This window comes from Acomys russatus, chromosome 13 (genome assembly GCF_903995435.1).
Source record: "Acomys russatus chromosome 13, mAcoRus1.1, whole genome shotgun sequence".
Classification (NCBI taxonomy): Eukaryota; Metazoa; Chordata; class Mammalia; order Rodentia; family Muridae; genus Acomys; species Acomys russatus.
The window spans coordinates 70,622,777-70,649,725 of record NC_067149.1 but is presented as its reverse complement, the minus strand read 5'-3'; the positions used below and the strand labels follow the sequence as shown (position 1 = coordinate 70,649,725).

Here is a 26,949-nt window from a genome sequence, read left to right as displayed (position 1 = left end):
TGACTGACTGCTTCCTCACAGCAGCCCAAACAAAGGGTTGTAACACTTTGGTATCATAACAGGCTTCCGAAGCTCCCAAACCTACATTGTCTTCTGAGACCTGCAGTCTCATCCTAAAAGAGCAAAACTGTAACATCCTGGTGGAAACTTATTTTCCACCTCCCCAGGGAGGCCAGGAACCTGCCATGAGCCTGACCCTGAGTACTCTATGCTGCCCCTGGTCGAGAAACAGGACCATGGGACTTTTGACCTCATTCAAAAGCAAGCAGCTTGATGGGACGGACCTGAGGGATGTGGGACCCAGGTGGTAGGCCAGATGCTGAACAATGGTTATTTCTTTCCCTTTCTTTCTTTCTTTCTTTCTTTCTTTCTTTCTTTCTTCTGTTTTTTGACAGAGGGTTTCTCTGTATAGTCTTGCCTGTCCTGGACTTGATTTGTAGACCGGGCTGTCCTCGAACTCATAAAAATCCAACCACTCTGACTCCCTGAGTACTAGGGTTACAGGTGTGAGCCACCACACCTGCCTTCTGTTTCTTTTTTAATAAAACATCTTTGGGATAATAGAATAATTCTGGACTTCACAGAGAAGCGTTTAAAAGTGTATCTTCCTTTTTAATTTTATGACAGCGCTTATACTGTTGCTACTGTGACGTCCATAAATATTTGATGGCGTTCCTTATGGGAACTTGCTGTGATGGGGCTTTCCTTGTAGGAATGCTTTTTTTTTTTTTTTTTTTTTTTTTTTAAATTATTTCGCTACCTTAATCTCTTCTATTCATTTCAGTCTATTTCATTGATTTTTCACTCTCTCACCTTCATTTCTTCCTATCTCCGTATCCAGAGCTTAATTAGCTTGTGGATTTGGTGGGGAGGTTCTCAGGGGAAGCTGACAGACACAGTGTGAGTCCTCCCTGCAGGTGATTTTTTAAGGCAACAGTCAATGCAGACAAGGAAAGGTTCTGTGAGGACAAGAAGGGCTGTGGGAGCTGCAAGGCACCCTAAGATTAGAGCTGACTGGTGGACAGAGGAGACTTCAGGGGCCCCCTGCACCCTAAGATTAGAGCTGACTGGTGGACGGAGGAGACTTCAGGGGCCCCCTGCACCCTAAGATTAGAGCTGACTGGTGGACGGAGGAGACTTCAGGGGCCCCCTGCACCCTAAGATTAGAGCTGACTGGTGGACAGAAGAGACTTCAGGAGCCCCCTTCTGCCTGTTCTTTGCCTCTCAGAAATGTTGACTACAGAAGAAGTCTTACCTCAGCTCTGTACTCCTGTTGCACCCATCAGACAATTTCATCACCTCAAAGGAACCCAGAAATAGCATGGCCTTGCCACTGCTTTAGTCAAATGACAGTGACTGGGGGGTAGCAACTAAATGTCTGCTGAACCCACACGTGGCAAGTACAGTTCACATGAAAAAACAGAGGCAGGAGGGTGAACAGGTGTCAGGATGCTCTCAGCACATCCCCAGCTGAGGTCCCAAGCCACCTGGGCCTCACCTCCTTTGGATTACAGGTGACCAACACACCCTAAAGTGTTAGCCACGCCATGGCCAGCCTTGGGCAGCGTGTAGGAACTGAAGGCTTTCTCACTGTCCCCTGTTTAGTTGTAAACTGTTTGTGTAGTCATGCAGGCATCTCCTACAGCTTTGGCCGAGTTAATGACATGTTTTGACACCTTTACCAATTGTATCATCTCTACTACAGGACAGTGTACATAAAAACTAAGTACATCTTTGGAGCTCACATTTTGTAGTTCCTAGACATACCCCGGTGAAGTGTGGCTCACAGAGAGTGTGGGGATTTGGAATATAAAAGTTTCCACTATTAGCTCATAGTTATAAATCAGCTTTGTATGAAATCAGTAAGCAAAGACTTGGTATCGCCCACATGGCAGACAGTGTTGTGAGGGGCCAAAGGTGTCATCTACGCCAGTTTCCTGTTGCCTATCATCTGAGGAGGGAAAGGTTCTTGGCAATGCTGGAAAACTTTATGAAGAAACTGAGAGTGGAAAGGACAGTTCTAATATTTGCCCCCACTCACGTGGTATTGCTAGCACCGAAGGGCAGCACTGTAATTACTGTTGAACGGGTTTGTTGTTTCACATGGGTCTGGGGCTTTATGTAAATGGTGGAACTGAGCTGACCAATGACAGTGTGTCTGCGGGCTGTCAGAGCTGCCTGTCATCTGAGCGTAGGGAGATGAGGGAAGTGGTAAAACTTATTATTAACATCCGATAACTCATTAGAGGAGAGGGGAGGAGAGAGAGAGAGAGAGAGAGAGGAAAGCAGGGAGGGAGGAAGTGTATATATATGTATGTGCGCATGTGTCTGTTTTTTCCATGGTAAACTAATGGTAATTCTTATACACATAAAAGAAAAAAGCGAAAGTCCCATTTTCGAATTTGCAAGACTATTAACTCTCTTTCCCTTTATTCTAAACCTATACATTTGTGTATGAGGAAAACATCTTCTAGATCTGGTCCTGGCTTAGAAACCAGACCTTCTCTTTCTAGCTTCAGTTTATGCTCAAGTAGATAACACTGGAAGCGGCATCCTGTGAGGTAACACTGGAAACAGCAATGGCAGCCTGTGAGGTAGCACTGGAAACAGCCAATGGTAGCCTATGAGGTAACACTGGAAACAGCAATGGCAGCCTGTGAGGTAACACTGGAAACAGCAATGGCAGCCTGTGAGGTAACACTAGAAATAGCAACGGCATCCTGTGAGGTAACACTGGAAACGGCAATGGCAGCCTGTGAGGTAACACTGGAAACAGCAATGGTAGCCTGTGAGGTAACACTGGAAACGGCAATGGCAGCCTGTGAGGTAACACTGGAAACAGCAATGGCAGCCTGTGAGGTAACACTGGAAACGCAGCCTGTGAGGTAACACTGGAAACAGCAACAGCAGCCTGTGAGTTTACCCAGGTTGCTGCAAGGGAGTAAAAGGTGATTTTCAAAAACCTATGATTTTTTTTCATCTTTGCTTGTCAACCGGACTCATGGCATGTTCTGGAAACATAAGCCTCGCCCCAGTACATAGCCTGTGCTGTGTCTTCTCTGCTGCCCTGCTCCCCTCAAATAAAGCTGAGACAGATCACTGCTGTGCTCAACATTGTGGCGCCAAACTTTGGCTCTGGTCAGCTTGAGTGGAGTCGGAGCAGCTGCGATGCTGCGCTCCCAGCTGGTAGTGGTCTAAATCCTGGGCAATGCCTGTCATTTCCCCCAGGGGAAGGGTAAATGCTCCTGTTAAAGCTTCCTTCTCCTTGGGTGACTTCCATTTGTAAAAACATGTTCTTAGGGGAGGGATGCAGGGCTAGAGAGTGTGTCGGGATGAGGAGGGAGAGGGAGGAAGAGGAGAAAAGGGCACCTAGAAGGAAGAACATACTCCAAAGGGGAGAACTAGGTTAGCAGGCAGCAGATGACGAAGTTTTCGTGAATCAAAAGGTCACAACGTTTTTTCCTGCACTTTCCAGTAGCTTTGGAAAGAAATACCCTTTAATGGAGCTATTAGGGGGCCAGAATTTGGGTTAGAATTTTCTTCTTGTTAATTAAAAAAGGGGAGAATACTCAATACGAGACACTACTGTGTTTCTTTGCTCCACGTTACCTCTAAGATGACGTTATATCCAGCATTTGGCAGGTGGCCGCTTACATTCCAAGTTATCGTGGGTGAATGCGCATGATTTTGTAAGATACATGGGAGAATTTTGATTTTTAATGAGAAGACATGTCAGTTGGATATCTCTGACACGGGAGGCACCAACACCGTGTGGAGCACTCACAGAGCTCTGATACAGGTGTTGATTGCCAAGCAGTGGCCATGTCCTCCGAACAGAATCCAGCTGTTGCTGGCAACAGAGCTCTTAACTGTTGGTCTTTGGTCAATGAAGATTTTGGAAATCTATCAGAAAGAAAATGAAAAGTAGGATCTATAGCATCCCCAGATGGTCACCAAGGCAGAATTTCTCTGTCGGGAGATATTGGCTTGACAAGGTCTTAACACTCTCAGTTACCAGGGCCCAGGTTAAAAAGCACTTGCTGTTGTTTGCAATGTCGTGAATTCAGGTCCAGCCTAGCCAGATGTGTCGTCTAACCTATGGCCGGCAGGCGGCACACATCCGGAATAGCGATGGTGCCTTTGCGGTGTCAAAAGGTTGGCCACCCCAAACTAAAGAGTTCTGTTAGAGAGCCCTTCGGCTCTCCAGTGACATCATGGTGCTGCTAACACGTAATGTGGTCTGCATACCCTGTGAGCTGGGTCTGAACGCTGGACCAGAAGGGCTGAGCCTGATCTACAAAGCATAGCGTTATAGATAATGTTGGTTAAAAAGTGAGTTGGGGGGGGTGCACTCGCAGGAGCTGCCTGCAATGCCCATCATTTCCCCCAGGGCAAGGGGGAGTGTGTTCTCACATCAGTTGCCTTCTTCGGATGACACACTGACCAAGGCTGTCCCAACTAGGAAAGGTGAGGCCGAATCCAGTCCCAGCAATTGAGTAACCCCACCTCTCTGCCTTCCAGACGGTTGGAGTCATTGAGGCTTGTGTGGAGTTTGCCCAGGTGTTTCTGTGGCAGGCGTCCTGGCTGTTCCCCTCACTTTCACTCAGAAACCTGGAAGATTCTATAGATGTACCACTTTCTACTTTTTAAACTTTGAAGAGACGTGTAATATATATATTTTTAATAGGATAAAATGGTGAATTTACCCTCCTTCCTCCAGGAGATGCTACACAGTTTTCAGAATCTCTGCCTCCTACACATTTGTGAATAGATTCAAACGTGAGTTCATATGGTCAATTAATTATCTGGCTTTCCGGTGTGTGCAGACAGTTGGCTCAGCTGTGGAGCACATGAAAACAACACTGGTGGTTTAAAGCTTATAGAAAAATGTTTACCACAGATAGGAAGTCTATAAACAGAGAGGTACCTGCAATGCCAGCGCTCTGACGATAAATCAGTCGTACTGGCTAAAAGTTAGCATTTTTATTGTCTTATGCGATTTGTGTTTAGCAGGTTTTACCAAGCTCAGTCAGAGTTACTTCCCAATGACCTTACATCCACCATTGAGGAAAAAGACACAGGCCTTATCTTTACAATGGCTTAACTGTCGTACTAGGGGGTTCCTATAAAAGGAATGCCAAGAAAACCTGGGGGGGGGGCATTGATTGGTGTTAATTAACCCTTTGGGCCCAGTTGTCTCTTTTTAAATGTACATTTGAGGAAAAGACAGCATCACTGTATAACGTGAGTGCGACTCAGCTGCACACAGCCCACTGTGAACTCTCACTTGTTCTCCCCAGACAATGCCAATGATATTGAACAAAAGGCAGAATTATAACAAATTAAAAGGCCTTTAATTTTTGACTCGGGAAAGGAAACCACTTCCGTCTGTTAAATGGAGTGAGCTTTTGAAGGGACTGAGCAGGAGAGACGGCTTTGTGAAGAAACAGAACAACAAAAGCAGACTGGCCTTGAGAGAGGTTGCTTTCCTCACGTAGTGGGGAGACCAGGCGGGACTGTGGAAAGCTGGCTGAGTTACCTTTGCCAGAGGAGGGGGGGGGGAGGAAGGGGGCGGGCATCATTCTCAGGACAGCTGCAACTGTCCTGTTGGGTAATTTACTTATTTCTCTTAGCTGTTTCTTGAAAGCTTGTGTGAAAGCTGAGGTTGTACGACAGGAGCTTTAGCACCAGCGACCCCATTTTGACTTTTGTCTGGTCATTGGGTCGCTGGGGTGTTCTCTCAGAGAGGGTTGCGGAACCCTGGTTGGTTCTCTCCTTGCCTCCAAGCACGAAGTAAGGGGTTTTGCTCTACTCCATGATGCACCGTGGCAGTCCCAAAGCAACATGGTCACCAACATCAGACTCGGTTCCTGAAAACTGGAAAGCAAGCTGAGCCTTGTTGCTTCACACGTGATCATGATAGGCAATAATCTACAGGAACGCAAGGATGGTGTAAGCTCATCACAGTGCACAAGGGAGCTGGCCAGGGCCAGGGCCTTCCCTTGCAGTAAAGTCCTGGACCCGCCATGCGTGGCTCGGCTTCTTCCTCATCCAGGAGCAGCAGAGACCCCAGCACAGGGCTTGAGCCTCACCCTCTCCTGGCCTGCATTTCTCTTGTTAATCCGAAATTACAAGGCAAATATTACTGTCGTTGTGCAAAACGGCTTTCAGCTATCTCAGAGGAAGGGCTGGTCTGAGCTACCTAGGCCTGCTCGTGAGAGAAGAGGCTTCTCTTGGTGTGGTTTTTGCCCAGGGCATTTCCGTTTCCCTCGAGGAGTGGTACAAAAAGCCTTAGACTGGTGTTTCCTCCAACTTTTGAGTTAATAAAGATTGTACTGTGAATTTTGGTGGTGTTGTTTTTTTTAACCCAGCTATGTCATCTAAACACGTTTTTGTCTTAACCCCATGTGTGGGATTTGGGGGCCGCTTCAGATTGGCCACAGCAGCAGACTATTTGACTTGTACGTGCTCTGGCAGGAGTGTGAATCCGCCAGCTGAAGATAGTTTAATTCTAGGGAATCTAGAGAGGGTGTAAAAAGATCAGAGCCCCAAGAGAGGGGGCGCGGCTGCTCCCCTGCTGGTTCCTGCTCCTGCTAGCTTGTCAAGTGGTCCTGAGAAAAAAGGTGACAAGAAGAAATTGGAGGTAGCCTGAGGAGACAAGGACTGGATTTGCCCCCAGAAATTCAACACCCCTAATCAGCATGATGTAGTCTAAAAGGATCACGATGCCCCCTCCTCCCATTAACCTACTGTCTCTCCTATCTGGCATTGGGGTGTTGGAAGGGATCAGAGTGGAGAATGGGGCTAGATATAAGGACCCAAACAAAATAGCTAAAACATATACACCAACAACAGATGTGGCAAAAGAGAGTCAGCTGGGAACTTGAGATTGCAAAGGAAAAATAAATAAAAAGCACTTGTAGCTCTTGCAGAGGACCTGGGTTCAATTCCCAGTACCTATAAGGTGGCTCAGAGCCATCCTTAACACTAGTTCCCAGGATCTGATGCCCTCTTCTGGCCTCTATGAGCACTGCATGCAATCATTGCACAGACATACATGCAAGCAAACACACATAAAATAAAGTAACTTTTTTTTAAAGCTCCAAGTTTCTCTTGAAATTCCTAGGAAAATGCTGTCATTCCTATTTTATGCTATCTTATTTTTAGGATTCCTATTTTATGCTAACTTACTTTTTTTTTAACCATACACTGAGCATTAGTGGGGTTTTAAAATATTAGGCATATTGAAAAAATGGAGTAAATATTAGTGATGAAGTAGCCAAGGATGTCGCCAGTGCGATATAAAATATGCCGCTTTTTATAGCCGAGGGGGCAGTAGAACATGCCTCTGAAGTGGTCATTTGAAATTTAGGCCGTGAAGGTAAAGGCTAATGTGTTGGAAAGTAAAAAAATTGTTCCCCCTCCCCCTTTGAGGAGGAGGCAATACATTGATCCTGGTTGTCCAAAGCAGAGAAGCCAAGTGACTCATGGGTAAGGAACACACTCACTGGAGCTGGGAGCTGAGGTAGGTGGGAAGCCACATTGTCATTCAAAGTAACTAAATGGATAATCAGCTGGGACTGGGAAGCAGGCACCTCAGGACGGCTGGGTAGCAAGTTCTCTGAGACAGAGAGAGGGAGGGCAGGAGCAGGGGAGGGCTGTGTGTGGACGGAGAGAGGGAGCAGAGGAGGGCTGTGTGTGGAGGGAGGGAAGGAGCAGGGGAGGGCTGTGTGGGGAGGGAGGGCGGGAGAGGGGGAGGGCTGTGTGGGGAGGGAGGGCAGGAGCCGGGGAGGGCTGTGTGAGGAGGGAGGGCGGGAGCAGGGGAGGGCTGTGTGGGGAGGGAGGGCGGGAGCAGGGGAGGGCTGTGTGGGGAGGGAGGGCGGGAGCAGGGGAGGGCTGTGTGGGGAGGGAGGGCGGGAGCAGGGGAGGGCTGTGTGGGGAGGGAGGGCGGGAGCAGGGGAGGGCTGTGTGGGGAGGGAGGGCGGGAGCAGGGGAGGGCTGTGTGGGGAGGGAGGGCGGGGGCAGGGGAGGGCTGTGTGGGGAGGGGGGCGGGAGAGGGGGGCAGAGACAGAGAGAAGCAGTGAAAAAGGAGAACTGCTGCTGCCATCAGATCATAATCTTACATCAAAGCTTGCCTTTCTAAGAGCCTCTCTGTGTGCCAGGCAATCCTCAGAGCTCCTGGCTTTGCTCAGTGCTCCCCTCCCACGTCAGCCCACCCTACCCCTGCCCCTGCTCGAGCCCCAGATATCTTAAAGCCCAGTGTCAGAACACCCATCTGGCAGCGTTGTGCCCAGGAGGCCCCACTGTCTGCATAGCTTGCCCAGAAACCACTGGAAACAGAAGAGAACAATTAGCTCCCCACGCAGGTGTGAGACTTGGAGAGTCAAAATCTTGCTACAATAAGGGAACAGAGGCAAAACAGAATCCATCTTTATCCATAAGAAAACAAATTTAACTGTGGGGAAGACAAGAAAGAGTCAGTTGTAGGAGCCTTTATTTGTGCAGAAATGTCTTTAAAAATAGTTCTTAATGGTATTTTTATGGATTTTTCTCACTTTCTAGGTTTATTGTTCATAGAAATATCCTAATATGGCAATTTAATCGCAGAACACTAAAACTTATTCTGGTAATTGCCCTTAAAATGCCAATTTAGATTCTTCTTCATCCTGTTAAAATTTTCATTAGAAATGCTTTCATTACACTGGCACCAATAACACCTAAAGCTTAAAATCATGAATAGGATGCCACAGAGACAGTGCACGGGTGTGAGACCACTGTTGGTGACACACACACAGACAGTGCACAGGTGTGAGAGCACTGTGGGTGACACACACACAGACAGTGCACAGGTGTGAGAGCACTGTGGGTGATACACACACAGACAGTACATAGCTGTGAGAACACTGTGGGTGACACACACACAGACAGTGCACAGCTGTGAGAGCACTGTGGGTGACACACACACAGAGATAGTGCACAGGTGTGAGAGCACTGTGGGTGACACACACACACAGACAGTACATAGCTGTGAGAGCACTGTGGGTGACACACACACAGAGTGCACAGCTGTGAGAACACTGTAGGTGACACACACACAGACAGTGCACAGCTGTGAGAGCACTGTGAGTGACACACAGTGCACAGGTGTGAGAGCACTGTGGGTGACACACACACATAGACAGTACACAGCTGTGAGAGCACTGTGGGTGACACACACACACAGACAGTGCACAGGTGAAAGCACTGTGTAAAGTACTGACTTCAGTTTACACTTGTGGGAGGTTGTGTGGATCAGGGCTGAGATGAAACCTCTTGAGCTGGCTGGCATTTCATGGGCACCAGCCCATAAAACCAGAAGTCTCTGGCATGGGCCACATCAGTGCCATTCTGTAGCTGTTATGTGAATCTTGGGCAGGATTTAAGCAGGAGAAATAACAAGTGTGTGTATCCATACGTTCAGTGCATCTGCAGCGAATGACTTTTTTTCTTTCCAGTTTCTTAGAGGCAGGTACAATGCTCATTCTTTGAAACAAGCTTTTTCTGTCGGCTAAGTCACTCTCGAATCCCTGAAACAAGAGAACCAGGAAATAAAGCCATAGAAATACAGGAAAGGAAAGAACAGAGTCCAAGAGACCAACCATGAGACAGGAGTTAGACAGCACAGAATAATCTCCTCTCATCCAGGATGGGTGAAGATGAAAATCGTTTAAACTGCCATAAAACGGAAGGAAACATATAAACAACGGATCTGAAAGATGTTTTTCACTTCTCATAAGCTACAGTGGATCTGAAAGGCCTCTTCTACCTTAATTCATTCACATGTAGAAAAATTGTCCAAGAAATCAGATGGGCCACACGGTGAGGAAGGGGGCAACTGGTATGTCCCAAGGGCAGCTCCCCACCTCCAGATATAACCTCATTTCTCAGCAGAGACAAGCTCCCGTGACGGGCTCTGCAGAAATTCAGACACTGACTTATGGTGGGGTCCTTACTGGGTCCTTTGTTCCCCAAGCCCATTAATTCTGGCTGTGCAAGATCAAGCTGGAAAATTCTGAGCACAGGGCTCTCTCTGAAGCAGGTCTGTGTGTGCACGTACACAGTCTGTAACCAGTGTGTTCAGTGGCTCCAGTGCTCAGCATCCTCCAGTGTTGCTTGGATGCCTTCCGCTGAAACTGGCTAAGACTTCGGGCCATACCAGCATCTAATTCCTCAAGTTGCTTATCAGGAGAAGCCTCCAGACATTCACAGAAGCCAGGTTGTCTGGCCAATGACATCATATATTGTAAAATTCTCCTCTTCTCATTCACCCAGTAAACAGTGCCTCTCCACTTTCTTCCTACAGACTCCTCCACTGTCAACAGACAAGGGGCAGGGAGATTTGAACTCATGGCTCAGAGCACTCTGACTGGCGAGCTATGATATAAAGCTGCAGGACCCGGGGGTGGGCTTAGAGCAGAGAGTAGTCCCCCAACATGCCCAGAGCCCCATGTTCAATCAGGCATGGCGGCACACCCTTGTCATCCCAGCTCTTAGGAAGTTGAGGCATGAGGGCATTCCTTCAAGGTCATCCTAGCTATGTATTGGCCTCGAGGCCAGCCTTAGCCTCCTGAGATCTTGTCTCGGAAGAAGAGAACCCTTTGCCGTAGAGTCGATGCTTCATGCGCATTTTTGGCAGTGGCCTCCTGCTCAGCTACGTGGTCACAGTAGCCACAAAGTCTGTAATTTCAGAACAGTGGCTTGCTCATCTCACTTTAACATCAGACTCCACAAAGGAGGTCGCTGAATCCGCTAACAGGTGGCGTTGGAGTACAGTGGGCCCTGGGGTCCTCTGGGGGGAGGGTCATCCCTTAACTAGGATCATTTTTGTAATTTAATAAAACGTAAAGTGAGGGAGCGTTAAACTGACACACTAAAAACAAAGCCCGGCTGGATGGTGTGGGGCATAACACGCTTAATATTGATGAGTGTGATAAATATTTTATGTAGGCTGAGCCGACTCTGAGCCCTCACAGTGTGTTCTCTCTTTCCTGACAGCCTTTGGAATTAAGCTGTGTCCTCTGCAAACTCACTCATCCTTGGCTTCTTGATACCAGCAGCCCCACACAGCAGCCCCAACACAGCAGCCCCACACAGCCACTCTAGATTAGAAGTGGTACTTACTTAATTTTTAGCTTTGCTTATTTTTGAAACTCTTCCTAGAGATTCTCAGTGGGGAAAAAAGAAGAGGTTTGTGGGTACCTGTTGCTGGTTTTGCTCTTGACTGGGTCATTGGAAACCCTTTGTTTGGGGCTCAGGAACACCCCCCCCCCCCAGTTAGTAAAGTGATTACCTTGTGAGCGTCAGCCCCTGAATTTGATCCCTTAGAACATGCATAAAATAAGCCAGACATAGTGACACATGTCTGTCATCTGAAGACGGGAGAAGCTGACAGGTGGGTACCTGGGGCTCAGGGACCAGCCAGCCAGCCAACTAGGTGAATCCTGGGCCAGTGAAAGACAGTCACAAACTACAAAGTGTGTGATACCTGAGGAGTGACTCTAGAGCCTCTCTGAGACCATTCCATGCACATGCACACATGATACCCCTCCCACACAGAGAAGGGGGAGGGAGAGAGAGAGAGAGAGAGAGAGAGAGAGAGAGAGAGAGAGAGAGAGAGACATAGGAACAATAGTGTAATAATCCTCCTGAAAATAATTCCAAGCTTAGTGCATTTCTAAAGCCATCCTACTGAAAATAATTCCAAGCTTAGAGTGTTTCTAAAGCTGTGCTCCATTTGGCTGTTCAGTAGAATTCCTCACAGACTCACTGAAAAAGCCTTCCACTCCCAGCCGTGAATTATTATAGGAAAAGGCACGGATGAAGGTCAGCAGATAGAAGCAGTACACTGGTGACATCAGAAGAGACAGACATGGCTTCCTCAGAGCTTACCTACCACTCGCCTGTGTGACATGTGCTGGGATCGTTCCCAACTGGGACGCTCACTCTGTGTGGCTGACACTCCGGCTTCAGCGGTACAGACTGGTGCTAACACCTGTGTGGAGAAGGCGTCTCTCCCTGTGCCCTCCTGGGTTCATTGTCTGAGCACTCAGCAAAATAAATGACAGAAAGACGATAAGAGAAACAACAGATTTAATTGCACATACAGGCATGGGAAGTCCCAAAAATTGTGACTCAAGAGGGCAGTTAAACTTAGAGCTTAAATGTAACTTTATTTTTTTTTTATTATTTTTATTGTTTTATCTCTATGGGTGTTTTGCCTGTATGTCTGTCTGTGCCCGGTTCCCATGGAGGCTGGAAGAGGGCATTTGGTCCCCTGGAACTGGAGTTACAGATGGCTGTGAGCCACTATGTAGGTACTAGAAATCAAAGTCAGGCTCTTAACTGCTGTTGCCTGTGGGTCCCCAGCACATTTGTTGTTCCTCCATTCCACAGAGGATCCTAAGCCCCACCCTAATCCGTGCTAGTTGGTCTAGCACCTCAGTTGAGGGGACTCACACAAGTTGACTCTGAAATTCTGAGCACATTTGTAGCCAGGTACCAAATGTGGGCATTATCAAAAACTGTTTTAAAAATGAAAATAATAAATGAGGATAGAAAAATGAGGAATTAAGGAGACATGAGCTGAGTCTGGTCTGCAGTAGCTGGGGGCTTAGGGCTAATAATCCAGTACCATTGACAGCATTTGCTCTGAGTGTGACTGACAAAGAGATGGTTCCTTTTACCTAGAGAGACTTTTAAAGAATGTTAAAATAACAATGAACCACACTTAAGGCTCCTGAGCACATGACCTTGAAGTATGCTCTTAGCTCCCTTCCAAGCTATAAACCCTCAATTTTCTGGAAATTTCATGAACAAAACTAGGGACTTCATTTGTAGTTTTAAAAAAATGTGGCCCCAACTTTCCTGTGTACCCCTATCAACTGTGGTTTTTCCTTGTCACCTGTAATGCTACCTCAGGAGCTACCTATGATCCCATTTAGAGAGAGGAAAGGCAGGGGGGGGTGAGAGGCTGGGAGGCGCTGGGGGGGAGGGAAAGGCTGGGAGGGGCTGGGGGGGAGGGAGAGGCTGGGAGGGGCTGGGGGGAGGGAGAGGCTGGGGGGCAGATGGGAGGGAGAGGCTGGGAGGGGGTGGGGGGGAAGGAGAGGCTGGGGGGCAGGGGGGAGGGAGAGGCTGGGAGGGGCTGGGGGGAGGAAGAGACTGGGAGGGGCTGAGGGGAGGGATAGGCTGGGAGGGGCAGATGGGAGGGAGAGGCTGGGAGGGGCTGGGGGGAGGGAGAGGCTAGGAGGGGCTGAGGGGGAGGGAGAGGCTGGGAGGGGCTGGGGAAGGAGAGGCTGGGAGGGGCTGGGGGAGGGAGAGGCTAGGAGGGACAATGGGGAGAGAGAGGCTGGGAGGGGCTGGGAGAGTCAGAGATCCTTTAAACAGTGTAACTTCAGAAAGTCTCCTACAAGGCCTCTGTTAAGATGCTTAGGCATTGGCTGCAGGCGGGTAAGCAGGTGTGTGTGTGTGTGTGTGTGTTTCATTAATGCCTGTGCTTAAGTCTATGCTAAAAATCTCTTTTAATAAACTCAAGCTGTGTTCCATACTGACCCATCTTGAAATTCTTTTCCATATTGAAGAATCCCTCTGCCTGGTAGAAGTTTCTGGAAAGATCTTTTCAAGCTGCAGCTGTGTCTCTGCTTCCCATTCACCCTGCCACTTAACAACCAATGCTCAAAGCCTGTAGTTTTGCAGTTGCCTTATTACGCATAAGCTCTTGGCCTTACGTGCAGATGGTTTCCACCTGTTGAGAACCCTGTAGAGACCACCATGAGGCTCTCTCTATGTCTCTCTGTTGGACTGTCACCTTTGTAGCACAAGATGGGCCTGGGCGAGCATATTACATGATCAATACTATGACCAGGAAGTTTTAAAAATCATCTTCGACTTTGAGACACTTCTGCTGCCCGTGGCTACAAAAGCTGTTGAAAATGTGTTTCAGGCCAAACGTCTGCTAACTCAACTCAGAATACAAGTCTGCACAGAGCTCACGAACCTGATCCTGTAGTTTTCCTAAAAGTTTCACTCTTCATACAAGCTTGTTCTGTGTAACTCTGAATTTTACATGGAAATTTATACAATGGCATTTTAGTGCTTCTGACATTTTGTGTAAATTGTGGAGGGTGTGTGAGAAACTAAGAGTAGCATTTTGATTTATAAGTGTAGGATTAAAAATGTATGCGTGGTTAACACTTGACTCATGTGAAAACAGTGTTCTTTTCTGTTGTGCATAATAATTTAAATTTAAGTCTTAAGAGGATATTTACTTTGTATGTGGCAGCAGTTTACAACCCAGACACTCCAAACTCTCTGGAGAATTCTAGTCAGTCTTTTCACTGATGGGACTCAGGGCGTCCATTACAAGGTGTGCTCCTTGGCAGCTGGATTGTTCAAAATGAAGGAATTCAAGTAGCTATTGGTACAGAACGGCCTCCTGACTTTGCCTGCAGCTGGCTGCGAGGCCACTGCTGTCTGAGACAACCAACTTTACAGAAGAAGGTTTATTTTTGTCTGACGCTTTCCCACGTTGCATCTCCCAGCCAGTGGAGCCACTGCTCTGGTTTGATCATGGTAGGAAGTGTGTGCGGGGACAAAGCCCCTCAAAGACAAGGACCAGGGGCCACTCCTGCGGGAGGGAACAGCCCCATTGGTTTCACACCGCCCTCTGGACCTCACATCCTAAAGGTCCCTCCTCCAGATACTGGGGAACAAGTCTCACAGCGCAGAACTGTCTCTGAATGCGACCCTGAAGCACTGAGCTGTCACAGCCAGCATGTGAGAGGTGGCGGGGGTATCGGTCATGGAGGCATCTGTGTGTGTGAACTGCCCAGTGACTGTGCATGGTTTGACATGGGCACAGCTTATCAAAGACCCAAAAGCCTCAGACCCATGGGAATGGCAAAGCCTTCCCTCCTTATCCCTATGTGAATGTTGATAGTGTGGGCAGAAAATACTGGGACCAGGAAGACCATAGCCTGTACCCCAAACATGCAACATCCCAGGCTGCCCCACACTTGCCTGGCTAGGCATTGGGCAAGTGTGGGAGCGCAGTGTGCCTGTTGCCCAGAGGGCTGAAGAAGAGATAATATTTAAAATTACTAGACATCAAAAATTAATATTTTTTTAAGTTTTGTGTCAAAACCATTTTGCAAAATTTCTGCCTTTGTAACATTGCACTTGATCAGGTAGGTAGATATAACCTACCTGATTAGGGAGTGTGTTAGCATGAAAGAAAATCGCAGTGGTCTTTATTCAAGTAAAAACAAATTATTGAATGATACTTGTTAAAGCACAGTCAGGCTGACTTTATTCAGGATAGTGATGAGAGGCATAGAACCATGGCAACAAGATCTTTCTGTGAAAAGGGACCAGGGCTCAGTCCTGAGTCAGCTGGGAGTCCAGTGTGCGTGTGCCGGGGGCGTGGTGGGTGTTGGTGCATGGGGTACTGCTAACACACCATGTCGGAGTTAAGACTGCTGTGCTCTGAATGCAAAACATCCCCCCAAGGCTTGAACATCTCTGCAGCCTCTAGGAGGTGGGGCCACGTTGGAGGAAGTAGGCCAGTGGGGCAGCCATTGACTTTCATATCCCATCTCTACTTCCTGTTCCTCTGGGATAAGCAAGCTCTTGCCACTTCTCTTTCACCTCCTGCCAGGCTGGACTGCATCTCCCCAAATCATTAGCCCTGATAAGTCCTTCCCCACTTAAGTTGCATCTTTATCACCGCATCAAGAAAAGTAACAGATTTAGGAAGATCCTGGCTAAACTGATCTGCCAGGATTATTCTGAAGTCAGGATGGTCAGACATTACTGAGTGGACTGTAAGACCCTATCAGATATTCAGGATCTCCTTGCTAACCCTGGATTTTACAGGGAAGTGCCCGTCCTCTAGGGTCCTAGGACAAGCTGATGACGCTTCACTAAGGTTTGGCCAAGCAAAGTATATTTGCAGCTACTTTGTAATCTGTTTTATTAAAATACTGACTTTCCTCTTTTTATTTCCAGTGTTGTATTGATATTTTTTCAGGAATCCCGTGCCTGCGATGTTTATGAAAGACTCTGTCTGAGCCCCAAAGGCACTTCTGGGGTCGTCCATTTTAGATAGCCCTGGTGGACACATATCTTACAAGGTAGTATTTCTGCAATTACTAAGCTCTTAACAATAATTGGAGATAAGTAGCAAGATATTAAATCTAATTTCCTTTTGCGCCCTTTATTAGCTGAGATGGGTGTTTTGTGCCTTGAGAAAAGAGCAGCCAGCTTGATGGAGCGAGCTCTCTGACACCAGCGCTCTATGGCAGGGAGCAGGGTCAGGAAATGACGAGGTGCCAGGAGGGTCTCCCTACAGGTGCTCCTGGGCTCACAGTATGTGTTCAGAACAGTGTGTCGGGCACTGAGGATGTCATAAGTTGAAACACATTTAACACTCCCAACTTGTGGAGCTCCAGGCAACCTGAACGCCACGGCATCGGTGGCTGGCAGCGCTGTGGATTCTAGAGCTTCAGGAAAATCAAGCCCAATCCCCACAGTGTGGCTTCTGTGCAGTGGCTGGCTCTCCCATCACTGCCACACTGGAAAGCTCTAGGCTGAACCTTCTAAGTTAGGGGCCGTCTTGACTCAGAATGAACTCCAAACCATTTGAAGCAAAGGTAGTGAAAATGTCAAGGAGCCAGGAGACAGCTGGCACCTAGATGCCCCCCTGCTGAGCACAGGCACTAAGCTTCCTGAATGTCACTCCCTCTCCCCTGAGTCTCAGCTCTGGTCCTCTACCATCATCATCCTTGCTGCGGACAACTCTGATTCTGCCTCACCTAAATTCCCAAACTGCTCCAGTAAGTGCAGGTGTGCCTGTTGTGAAGGGGGGCAGAAATACACACACACACACACACACACACACACACACGCGCGCGCGCGCCCATACACACACTTGCACCCTTGTACACACACGCGCACGTGCACATGCACACACACGCATGCGCGCACACACACACACACACACACACACACAGTACTTGAGTAGCTTTGTGTCTCCACTCTTCCTTCCACACAGTGTGCACCAGGTAAACCTACATTATTATTATTATTATTATTATTATTATTATTATTATTATTATTATTATTATTATTATTATATGATGATGATGATGACGACGACGACGAAAGCAAAAGACACAGGTGCCTGTGGTCGGGCCAGGGCAGCCATTAAGATTGATACGTTCTGGGGAAACTGTCATCAGGGCTTAAGCCTTTTAGCTTTGCTTCTCTCTTACCAACTTTACTTCACCAAGAAAACCAAACAATAACTAAGACATCAACAGAGGCGAAACGGATCCTGTCTTGAGCTATGTCCGTCCCTGTTCTCTTGGGAAATGCTGAATTAAGTGCTCCGGTGTTAAAATTTTAAGGAACCATTGGGGGGCTTAAAGTACAAATCCTCCTATGTTTCGATTTTCTTTTCTGTCTTGTCAAAAGTCTGTTGCTTGTCTGTTTTAATGGTGGCTTTATTTTGAGGCTTGTAGTCTGGATGTACGAAATCTCAGTTAACATCAGTAAGAACGCCACAAGTGGCCTGAAAGAATTAACGGGCTTCTTTCAATACTAGGAGAATTTAGACTTTCTCTGGAATACCTCGTGTATTTACATATTGTGATTGGCATTTAAACGTAGAAAGACAGAAAGTTTCTGAGCCAGAGGCAATGCCAGGGCAGTCTGCAGTTTTAATTTATATTAACAAAGCTGAGGCAATCTCGCGTGCACGAGACAGGAGGCAATAATTATATCAAGAGGTCCAGCAAGGCAGCTAGGGGCCTGGGAGGCTGAGGCAGGCGGGGTTCCAGGGGTTCGAGGCTAGCCTGGCTTCTGTAGCCAGTGCCAGGCCTGCCTGGGCTACCGCATAAGACAGTATCTCAAAACAAACAAACAAACAAAAAGTAATGTGTTTGGCGCCTCTCGTTGCTTAAGAGTTTAAGGGAAAAAACAGCCGGTACAGGAAATAAAAATCAAACTCAGGGCTTAGTAGCAGCAGCAGCAGCAGCAGCTGAGAAACGCGGCGAGGAGGCAGTCCACAGCCAGAGATGCGTCCCTCGGTTTTGGGGAAGGGACAGCCGCATGCATTCCCAGGTCTCGGGCATAGCGCGGTGGAAAGCTTCAAGCCCCCGTGTGCGGAAGCTTGTCCCCCTCGCCGTCCGGCGGGTGTCGAATCGCTCGCATACTGAGTACCTGCTAAGCATTCCGGCTTGCGGCCCGGAGGCGGCGGAGATCTGCCCCTCTGCAGCTGGGATGGGTTGGGGACAGGTCTGGGAAAGCAGCTGGGCGTACCCAGCGGGACCTCGAGTGGCCTTCCCGCTTACCCCCACCCCGACCCCCACCCTAAACCCTGCAGCGCCTCAGCTCCACCTGTGCTCGCTCTAGCCGCCTGGGTCGCTGCGCCCGAAGGCGGAGGCCAGGTGTTGGGGACCTTGGGTCCCGGGATCCAGGAGGCGGAGGCGCGCGAGCGGGCATGCGCAATGGGCGGAGGCGGCGGCGATGGCCCTGCGAGGCGGGGAGGGGGGCCGGGGTGTGTGTGTGGGGGGAATCGCTGTTTATTTGCAGCTGGGCCACCGCGGCGGCGGAGCACAGGGCGCCCGGGCGGGGACAGTGGGCGCGCGATGCCCAAGCCACTCAGGCCGCCGCGCGCCCGGGCCTCGGCCGGGGAGGATGCGCGCCGCGCGGGAGCTGCCGTGCGGGCGGTGCGATGCTGGTGACCCGGGGGGACCGCGGCGGCGGGGAGCGCGCGCCCTCGCGGCGCCGGAGCTGCGGGCTGGTTCCGGCCGGGGCCGCGGCGCTGCTAGCCGGGGCCAGCTGCCTGTGCTACGGCCGCTCGCTGCGGGGCGAGTTTGTGCACGACGACGTGTGGGCGATCGTGAATAACCCCGACGTGCGGCCCGGGGCCCCGCTGCGCTGGGCCGTCTTCGCCAACGACTTCTGGGGCAAGGGCCTGGCGGACAGCACCAGCCACAAGTCCTACCGGCCACTGTGCGTACTGTCCTTCAGGTGAGCCCCGCGCGAACTGGGGTCTGGACGCCTGTTTCCCGGAGAAGGGATGGCACTGCGGGGGCACTTAGGACGGGTCCCTCGGTACCTCCTCTAGGTCGTCCTCCCCTTTCGGTTCGGTCCTCCCGGCTCTACCTTCCTCATGCCATCACCCCGATCCTCCCGGATTTACCTCGTGTTCTCGGCTGCTCAGCCTGGTCATCTAGGTTCTAAGCCTGCCCCTTTCTGCATTCCTCCTTTCTCCTGTCACTGCCTCAAATCCTCCGCACTCTATGCCCGGCGCGCCTGATTCTATATTCAGTGCTCTCCACTCGGCTCTGAGTCCTCCGGTCTCTGTGTGTATTCTGTCAGCGCAGCCCCGCTGGCTTCTCCCTGAGCAAGATTGTCTCCGCTTGGCCCCGCGACCTGGTTGGGTCCTCCAGGTTCTAACTCTGAATCCCGCTGCTCCAGGCTCTGTCCTGGCTCCGCCTCCCGTCCTTACCCTGGGAGCAGCTTCAGGTTCCCAAGGCTCAGCTCGGGTCCTGAAGCACTGAACCATTTTCTTCCGGCTCTGTCTTGGGGGTTCTCTCCGCACTATTCAGGGACGTCCCTACACTGCCCCGTGTCCTCCCAGCTAAACCTAGGTTCTCCCGCGCTTCCTGCCTCCTTGTGCTGCGGAGTTGGGACCGAGTTTTACACAGAAACCGCACTCTCCCCGCTGCATTCCGGGGGTTTCAGGGTTGGTAGACCTGACTTTGTACTCGAGCCTTCTTTACCCATTCCCCTCATGGCGACCAGTGGGTTCCAAACGGTGGCGATGCTCCAAGCTGTCAGCTGGGCAGATGAGGATAGAGGGGCACTGGATAAGGTGGCCGAGGACGCGCCTGGAGCTGTCAGGCTGTGAGTGTTTCAGGCAGGAGCTGTGGAGTGGGTCAGGCACCTTACTGTGACTGAGCATCAGGCTCTGCGTACTGGGCCGCCGTAGCCTCCCAAACCAGAGCATCTCCAAGTCCGGTCTCAGCGCAACCCGTCTCGCGCCCAGCCCACGGGACCGACACTGAGAGCGTGCTAAGTAAGGAGTCGCAGAGAACACCCCCCCCCCAAAAAAAAGGGCTCCGGAATCATGACTCAGCATTTACGGTGCAAGGTAGTGGATCAGACCGAGAGTAGGCTTTGTAGGGTGGGGTATCTGCTTGAGTTTAGAATTCTGGGGAAAGGACCGGTTGGAACCAAAGAGCTGAATTCCATTCAGTGCAACTTAGTTCCGTGTTAGAGCTGGTGTAAGTGAGTGCGCAGGACACAGTAGCTCACGGGTATTAGCTCCGTATTAACCTGTTTTCCAATCCCTGTTTTAGGAGCCATAGTTTGTGGCACTGATCTCTGAGGACAGTTGGCAAAGTAACAAGCAGTGTGGGCCTTCAGGCCCAGGGCTTTGGAGAGGTAGCCCATGACTTAGAAAAGGAAACCCAACAGTTTTTTCCCCCATGTAATTATATATATATATATATGAGAAAATAACACATCTGACTCCAACAGGGATGTTTTATAAGCATTTATCTTTGGAAAGTTGTGTTGGTTTCAACCCAAAGATAGCATCAGCTGCAGAGTTTCCTGCCTCTTTTAATTTCCCGCGTGGCTTTTGTTGTTCTGTTTTTAAATCATAAAACTAGGGCTGGATGGGCCACAGGCGTTTTCATGGACTGGGTGAGGCTGTTGGTTAATTTGAAGGTGTATAAGCTCACAGCTCTCCACATGCAGACTTTAGAGCCCTGTAGCCTGCCCTGGCGGAAAAGTTTTCATTTAAAGGGCCAGCGTTGAATGCCTGCTGGAGGGTGGGTGTGAGCCTAAGGTGTTGGCTGGCCAAGTGTTTTTAATAGTTCCTAATAGGAACTCTGCCAGGGCAGAGGAGGAAGCGAGGGAGGGAGGGCGGAAGGGAGGGAGGGAGGGAGAGAGAGCCTGTAGCAACTCCCTCTCTTACCTCACTAGCTTGACTTCATTTCCAACCCCCAGGGGGTCGTGAAGAAGGGGTGTTAGCAGGGTTCTGGCAGGGCTGGCAGGATAGGAAAAGGAAGGCTATGCAGTCCCGTTTGGGTATCCATTAGGTTATTGTGCAAATGTCTAAGACTTTAGCTCTTTGCTGTGTGGGTTCATATGAGGTTTTGGGTTTTGTTTGTTTGTTTGGATTTTGTCAACTTGAAACAAGCTAGGATCTTCTAGGGAGGGGGAAACTCAATTGTAAAAACGATGCTCCCCTCACTGGTCCATACGTAAACCTGTGTGGGCATTTTCTTGATTGATGACCACTTTGACTGGGCAGGTGGTGGTAGGTTGTGTAAGAAAGCAGGCTGAGTATGTTCCTCCATGTCTCTGCATCAGTTCCTGCCTCCAGGTTCCTGTCTCCAGGTTCCTGTCTCCAGGTTCCTGCTGCCTTGAGTCCCTTATGGACTGCGGTCCAGGAGCTCAAGGTAAATAAGCCTTTTCCCCCCTAGATTTTTATGTTTGGTTGTGCTGTTTATCACAGCAGTAGAAGGCAAATAGAGACACAGAGGTGTCTCTCCCTTGTTTTTTTAGTGGGCATGAGTTGTGAGTCTAGAAAGTGACAGTGTGTGACCTGGACCAGCATCTCATCTGGAAGAGAAAGTGGCACAGGTCCTTCCATTCACACAGTCAGTTTCAGTCAGTGACATGCACCCCATGTTCTAGCGCAGCAGCAGGAGTTAACGGTCCTTGACAACCTCAGACACTTCTAACAGTTTCTCCTCCCTCACCCCCCCTCATTATTTTTTGTTTTGTTTTGTTTTTGGTTTGGTTTTGAATTTTCTGTTTGTCTGTTTCTTGAAACAGGCTCTCATTTAGTAGCTCAGCCTGGCTTGGGATTCACTATACAGGCCCAGGCGAAGCCCTTTACTCATGGTTGTCCTCCTGCCTCAGCCTCCAAAGTGCTGAGATTACAGACTTAATGGGCTACTATGCCTAATTAGACATATATTACTGCAAGAAGAGAGGGAAAACTACTTTATTTGGTATGAATCAAGCATCAGCCTAGTGTCCTGACTAGATTTTATGTCAGCTCTACACAAGCTAGAGTCATCTGGGAAGGAGAGAAGTGCAGTTGAGAAAATGCCTCCTCAACACTGGGCTGTAGGGCAAGTCTGAAGAGCACTTACTTAATGAGTGACTGATGTGGGAGTGCCCAGCCCATTGTGGGTGTGGCCACCTCTGGGATAGTGGTCCTGGGTGCAAAGAAATTGACATTGATATAATAATCTATGGTATTCCCCGTCCCCTAAATTTCACCAGCTTTTGCATGCTTGTTTCATTTATTTTGGTGTTTATTCCATTCTCTGCAGTGTTATGACAGGAGTCAATTTCTGAGTTTCTATTACATCACACTGCCTAGAACACTTCCATCATGTGGGCCCTGTACTCCCTCATCCTGTCAGTGCACCTCAGCTCCAACATCTAATCCATAAAATTCCCCTGATTCATGACAGTCACGGGTTCTCCATCTCTGTGGTTTTATTATTTCAGTGCTATAATAGCAAAATTGCTTAGTGTACACTTTATTGAGATTGGCTTTCTCCCTCCCCCCCTCTCTCCCCACTCCCACCACCCCGTATTTCTCTGGCGCTCCATTCAGATGGTTGTGTGCAATGAGGAGACCACTCTTTTACACTTTGCAGACCAGGCTGGCCTTGAAGTCACAGAGATCTGCTTGCCTGCCTCTACCTCCCCCAGCGCTGGGGTCACAGATGTGCGCCACCATGCCCTGCCTGTACCTCCCCCAGCACTGGGGTCACTTCTGCTCAGTTTCATATTTTTGTTTTCATAGAATCCCTGATCAAAATTTAAACCTTTCTAAAAGTAAAAGTAAGTTTATATCCTTGATACATTGAATGTGTGTCACATACTGTCACAAAACCCTTAAGAACAAACATAATCAATTGATATATAATTCTTTAGCTGGACAAATGTTCTGTATAAAGAATAGCAGTGGTACCCATGTAGCAAAGAGCCTGGTCACATTTCTCACATAAAAGGTGAGGTCAACTGAGGAAAAGATTACTAGATCCTGTTACTTCCAGTGTCCAGAGCAGAGAGACAAGGTGTGCCAGGATTGTACTCCATCCCTTTTGTTGTGTTGTAACTATTTCCAGAACCACTTTAGTTACATTGTAACTATTTCCAGAACCACTTTAGTTACATTGTAACTATTTCCAGAACCACTTTAGTTACATTGTAACTATATCTAGAACCACTTTAGTTACCTTGTAACTATATCTAGAACCCGTCCTCCCCCCCCCCTTTCCGGAGTGCTCTTCGTTAAGGCTGGTGCCAGGAGATCTTTCTGAGACGTTTGGAAGGTAGGAATGAAGTGTCCAAGATCCAGATGAGAAGGCTAACGTAGGTTTTCGTGCTGTGAGGTCTCATGCAGAGCGAGCAGGAAGTGCTGGCTACTCCTGGTGGGACAGCAGTAGGTCAGGTCAAGGCCTTCTGTCTCCTCTGAGCTGCTTCTTAGTTGCTGAGGATGCCAGCACAGGTGTATGGGAGCAGACGCAATGGAAGAGTCAGGCTTCTGGAAGTTTGCCTCCACGGGGCATGGGAGGTGGAGAGACAAGGTCCTCTCAATGATGGGATTTGTGGTTCTAGCTCCTCCTTGCCGTCCCTACTTCCTTTTGCATCACCCTCTCCCATCACTTGCCGCCCTGTTGGCTCCCAAACCCAAGCATCAGACTTGTGTAGGCGAGGTCATGGTGACCTCACATTTCTATAGCAAATACATTTCCCGGAATCATTCCTGGGGGGGCTGAAGCTGGAATGAGCCCTCATGCTCAGTCTTCTCACATGTTCACGAGCAAGAACATGCAGCAATATTTTTAGACAAAAGCAGAGGAGGCACAAAGCATTCAAAACCTTACTCTTCAGTCCCCGCAGTCTCTTGACTCTTGGTTTTATCCATAGTTTCTTTTTTTATTGGTGTTCATTCAGGGTGGGGCTTTACAAAGTCTGTTTTCACTCAGGTACATCCTGTGCTTTCGCTGTCTTCGGCCCACACCCTCTGCTTCCTCATGGCTGACCCTCCCACTGGCCCCTTATCTCTTCTCCAGGCAGCCTCACTTCTGCCTCTAAGGTGTGTGTGTGTATGTGTGTGTGTGCGCACGCACGTGTGCATTATATATGCATTTATATCTATATAAAATCCAACCCCAAATATGAGAGGAAACAGCTGATATTTGACTTTTCTGGACTCGGTTGAATCCATTTTCCTGTAAAGGATGTACTGTCACGTTCCTCCCTGCTCACCTCTGCAGTCAGGAGGAATGCATTACGCTTCTGTGTAGATACTGAAGTGATACGGAACCAAAGGCCATGGTGCCCGTAACTCCCCCGTGAAAATTGCTTTGATTGATTTAAAAGGTGCTTGGCGATTTCATTTTATCCTCTTGGGAAGAAGTTCCTGTGGAAATCTCCTTTCAGTCAGCGAGTGGAACCTGACTCAACAAAGAAGCCGAAGCCATCGGCACTGAGGGCGGGGGAGTTAAGGCTGATTGCTGGACCTTAAAGTCATGGTCTAGGCTGTTAGATCATTGTTTGCTATAAAGTTTTACTGAGTGCTTCTGATGCTGGCATAAATCATAAGAGTGAAGTGGGTGGTTTAAATGTCAGAGCTAAAATATAGAATATGTTACTATGTGTGGCTGTGGGGACCTGCAATGCTTTAATGCTTGGTAATGACAGATTTTTTCCCCCAGTAGTTTGTATCTTTCTGGCAACTCTGAGAATGTGCGAGTATTGGCCACCATGCCTTTCTCCTGAGTATGTGAAATGTTCAGCCTGGGTCTCCTGCTGGTCTGTCCTGTGTGAGACTGTAAGGCAGTCGGTCTCGGCAAGGGTGACACTGCTTTCTGTCCACTCCAGACAGTAAGTAAACATGGCCTGGGATGTTTGACTAAGGTTCCCAGGATGTTCTGTGATGAAGACACAGGCAAGGAGAAAAGGCAGTAAAAACTCTGTTGGGGAAGAGGACTTAAAAAAAAATAAAAGCCAAAACCAAAACCAAACACAAAAACAAAAAGTCTTCTCCCCCAGGTCACAAGAGCGGGAGAGCTGGCCCTGCTTCTCCCGGGCTTCCGCTGAACCTAGACTGGATGCCCAGTAGAGCTGAGCCTGGGAGAGTGGCAGCAGGTGACCCATCCCTGAGGCTTAGGAGCAGGAGAGCTGTCTCTGCCCCTCGCTTGCTCCAGCATTGGGTAAGCTTACAGTGCTGGAGAGCTCGCCCTGGTGGTGTGGGTGCAGGAGAGCTGGCAGGCTGACCAGCTCAGCCACAGCCCATGTCCAAATCCAGGACAGTGCCTCATTGCCAGTAAAGAAGTGTGGACAAAAGAGTATACTGTGGGACACACTGTCACACGTTACAGCTTCCACGATGATATATACAGTTCTCTTTTTTTTCTTTGTAGGGGGAGGTTGTAAGGTTGGGGCGGGTACAAAGAGACAGGGAGATGAGTGGGATTGGGGTGTATGATGTGAAACTCAAAAAGAATCGATTAAAAAAAATATTGAAGTTTCTATAATAAACTAAGAAAGTCCTGGAGATTGTGGTCACAGTTTCATAGTTAAGACTAGACCTCAGTCTGGCTATACAGGAAGGGCGGGATAGGAGAGGAACCGCGCATTAGATTGTGGGGTTTTTTTTACAAGTTTGTCCCTGAAGGAAATCGTGGAAGTGCCTTCCAGAGCAGCCTGTTTTCATCGACAAATACCTTTCTATTTTCCTTTGCAGCCACATTCTTATTTTTTTCAGACTTTGAGTCTCGTCATTCCTCTTTATGAGGATGGAGGAATGTTTGCTTATGCCAAAGGGACGGTAGTGTCTCTGCCCACTGATAAAACAGCATCTGCCTGGAAAGTCCTGGACTCCTGCCTCCCACCCTGAGGTCTAGGCTTCATTTCCACCTGCACACTGGAGCCCTTGCTGCTTCTCAGATCAGACTTGCTGCTGCTGCTGCTGAGGCTGCTGCTGCTGTGGCTGTGGCTGTGTGTGAGGCTGCTGAGGTTGCTGATGCTGCAGCTACAGGGCTGTCTTCTTCTGCAAAGCACTTCCCTGTGCTGCATAGAGCTGGCTTTCTCTGAACACTGAGTGTCAGCTGATAGCATCACTTTGTCACAGAGGCCTGCCTGGGCCTCTGATGTACACAATCTCCATGTTTACTTTCTGCTAGTTTCCTGTTCAGCACTACGACAGCTTAGCTTAAGGGAGGGAGGGAGAGAGGAAAGGAAGAAGGAGGTTAGTTATATTTTAGCTCACAGTTCTAGTCTATGTTTAGCTGGCTCCATGGTTTCTAGGCCTATGGTGAAGCAGAGCATCATGGTAAAAGTGTGGAACAGAGCAGAGCTGCCACCTCGTGCGGCAGGAAATAGAATGACACAGAGAGGAGCCTGGGACCAGATGCAGCCCCCAAGAGCCCCCCAGCCTTGTGATCTACTTGCCCACTGGAAGACCCATGCTTAGGTCCCAGCCCTCATGATAAGAACATCTCTCACTGGTTTGATCCACCTTCTCGGGACTGTCCTTACCCAAACCCTCCACTCTTCCCACTGCTGTGTGACGTCATCTCCTTTGCCGGTTTCAGTGTTGTCACTGCTCTGAGAGCTATCTGCAACGTGTAGACCTTTGCCTGCCTTGCAACATAGGGCTGAAGAATTAAAGATGGGGCTGCTCTGTGGCTGGAGAATCGGCTTGGTTTCTCCGTTTTAGAGGTGTGTGTGTGTGTGTGTGTGTGTGCGCGCGCGCGCGTGTGTGTGTCTGTGCGTGTGCCCTCAGAGTCATTCCTCTAGCCCAGTTTTCTGTCCTAATTTGCCTTTTCCTTGTTCTCTCAAAGAGCAAAGTAGAGGAAGAAG

General features: G+C 49.0%; 1 protein-coding gene across 1 annotated transcript in view; it reads left to right on the top strand.

Moving 5' to 3' along the window:
- Positions 1 to 18,144: 18,144 nt before the first annotated feature.
- Positions 18,145 to 26,949, top strand: part of LOC127197754 (protein O-mannosyl-transferase TMTC1-like) — a 34,846-nt gene continuing 26,041 nt past the window's right edge. Inside the window, exons 1-2 of the mRNA XM_051155697.1 lie at positions 18,145 to 18,330; positions 18,419 to 19,068. Of these exons, the coding sequence (XP_051011654.1) occupies positions 18,145 to 18,330; positions 18,419 to 19,068 (836 nt within the window). The remainder of the gene's footprint in view (positions 18,331 to 18,418; positions 19,069 to 26,949) is intronic.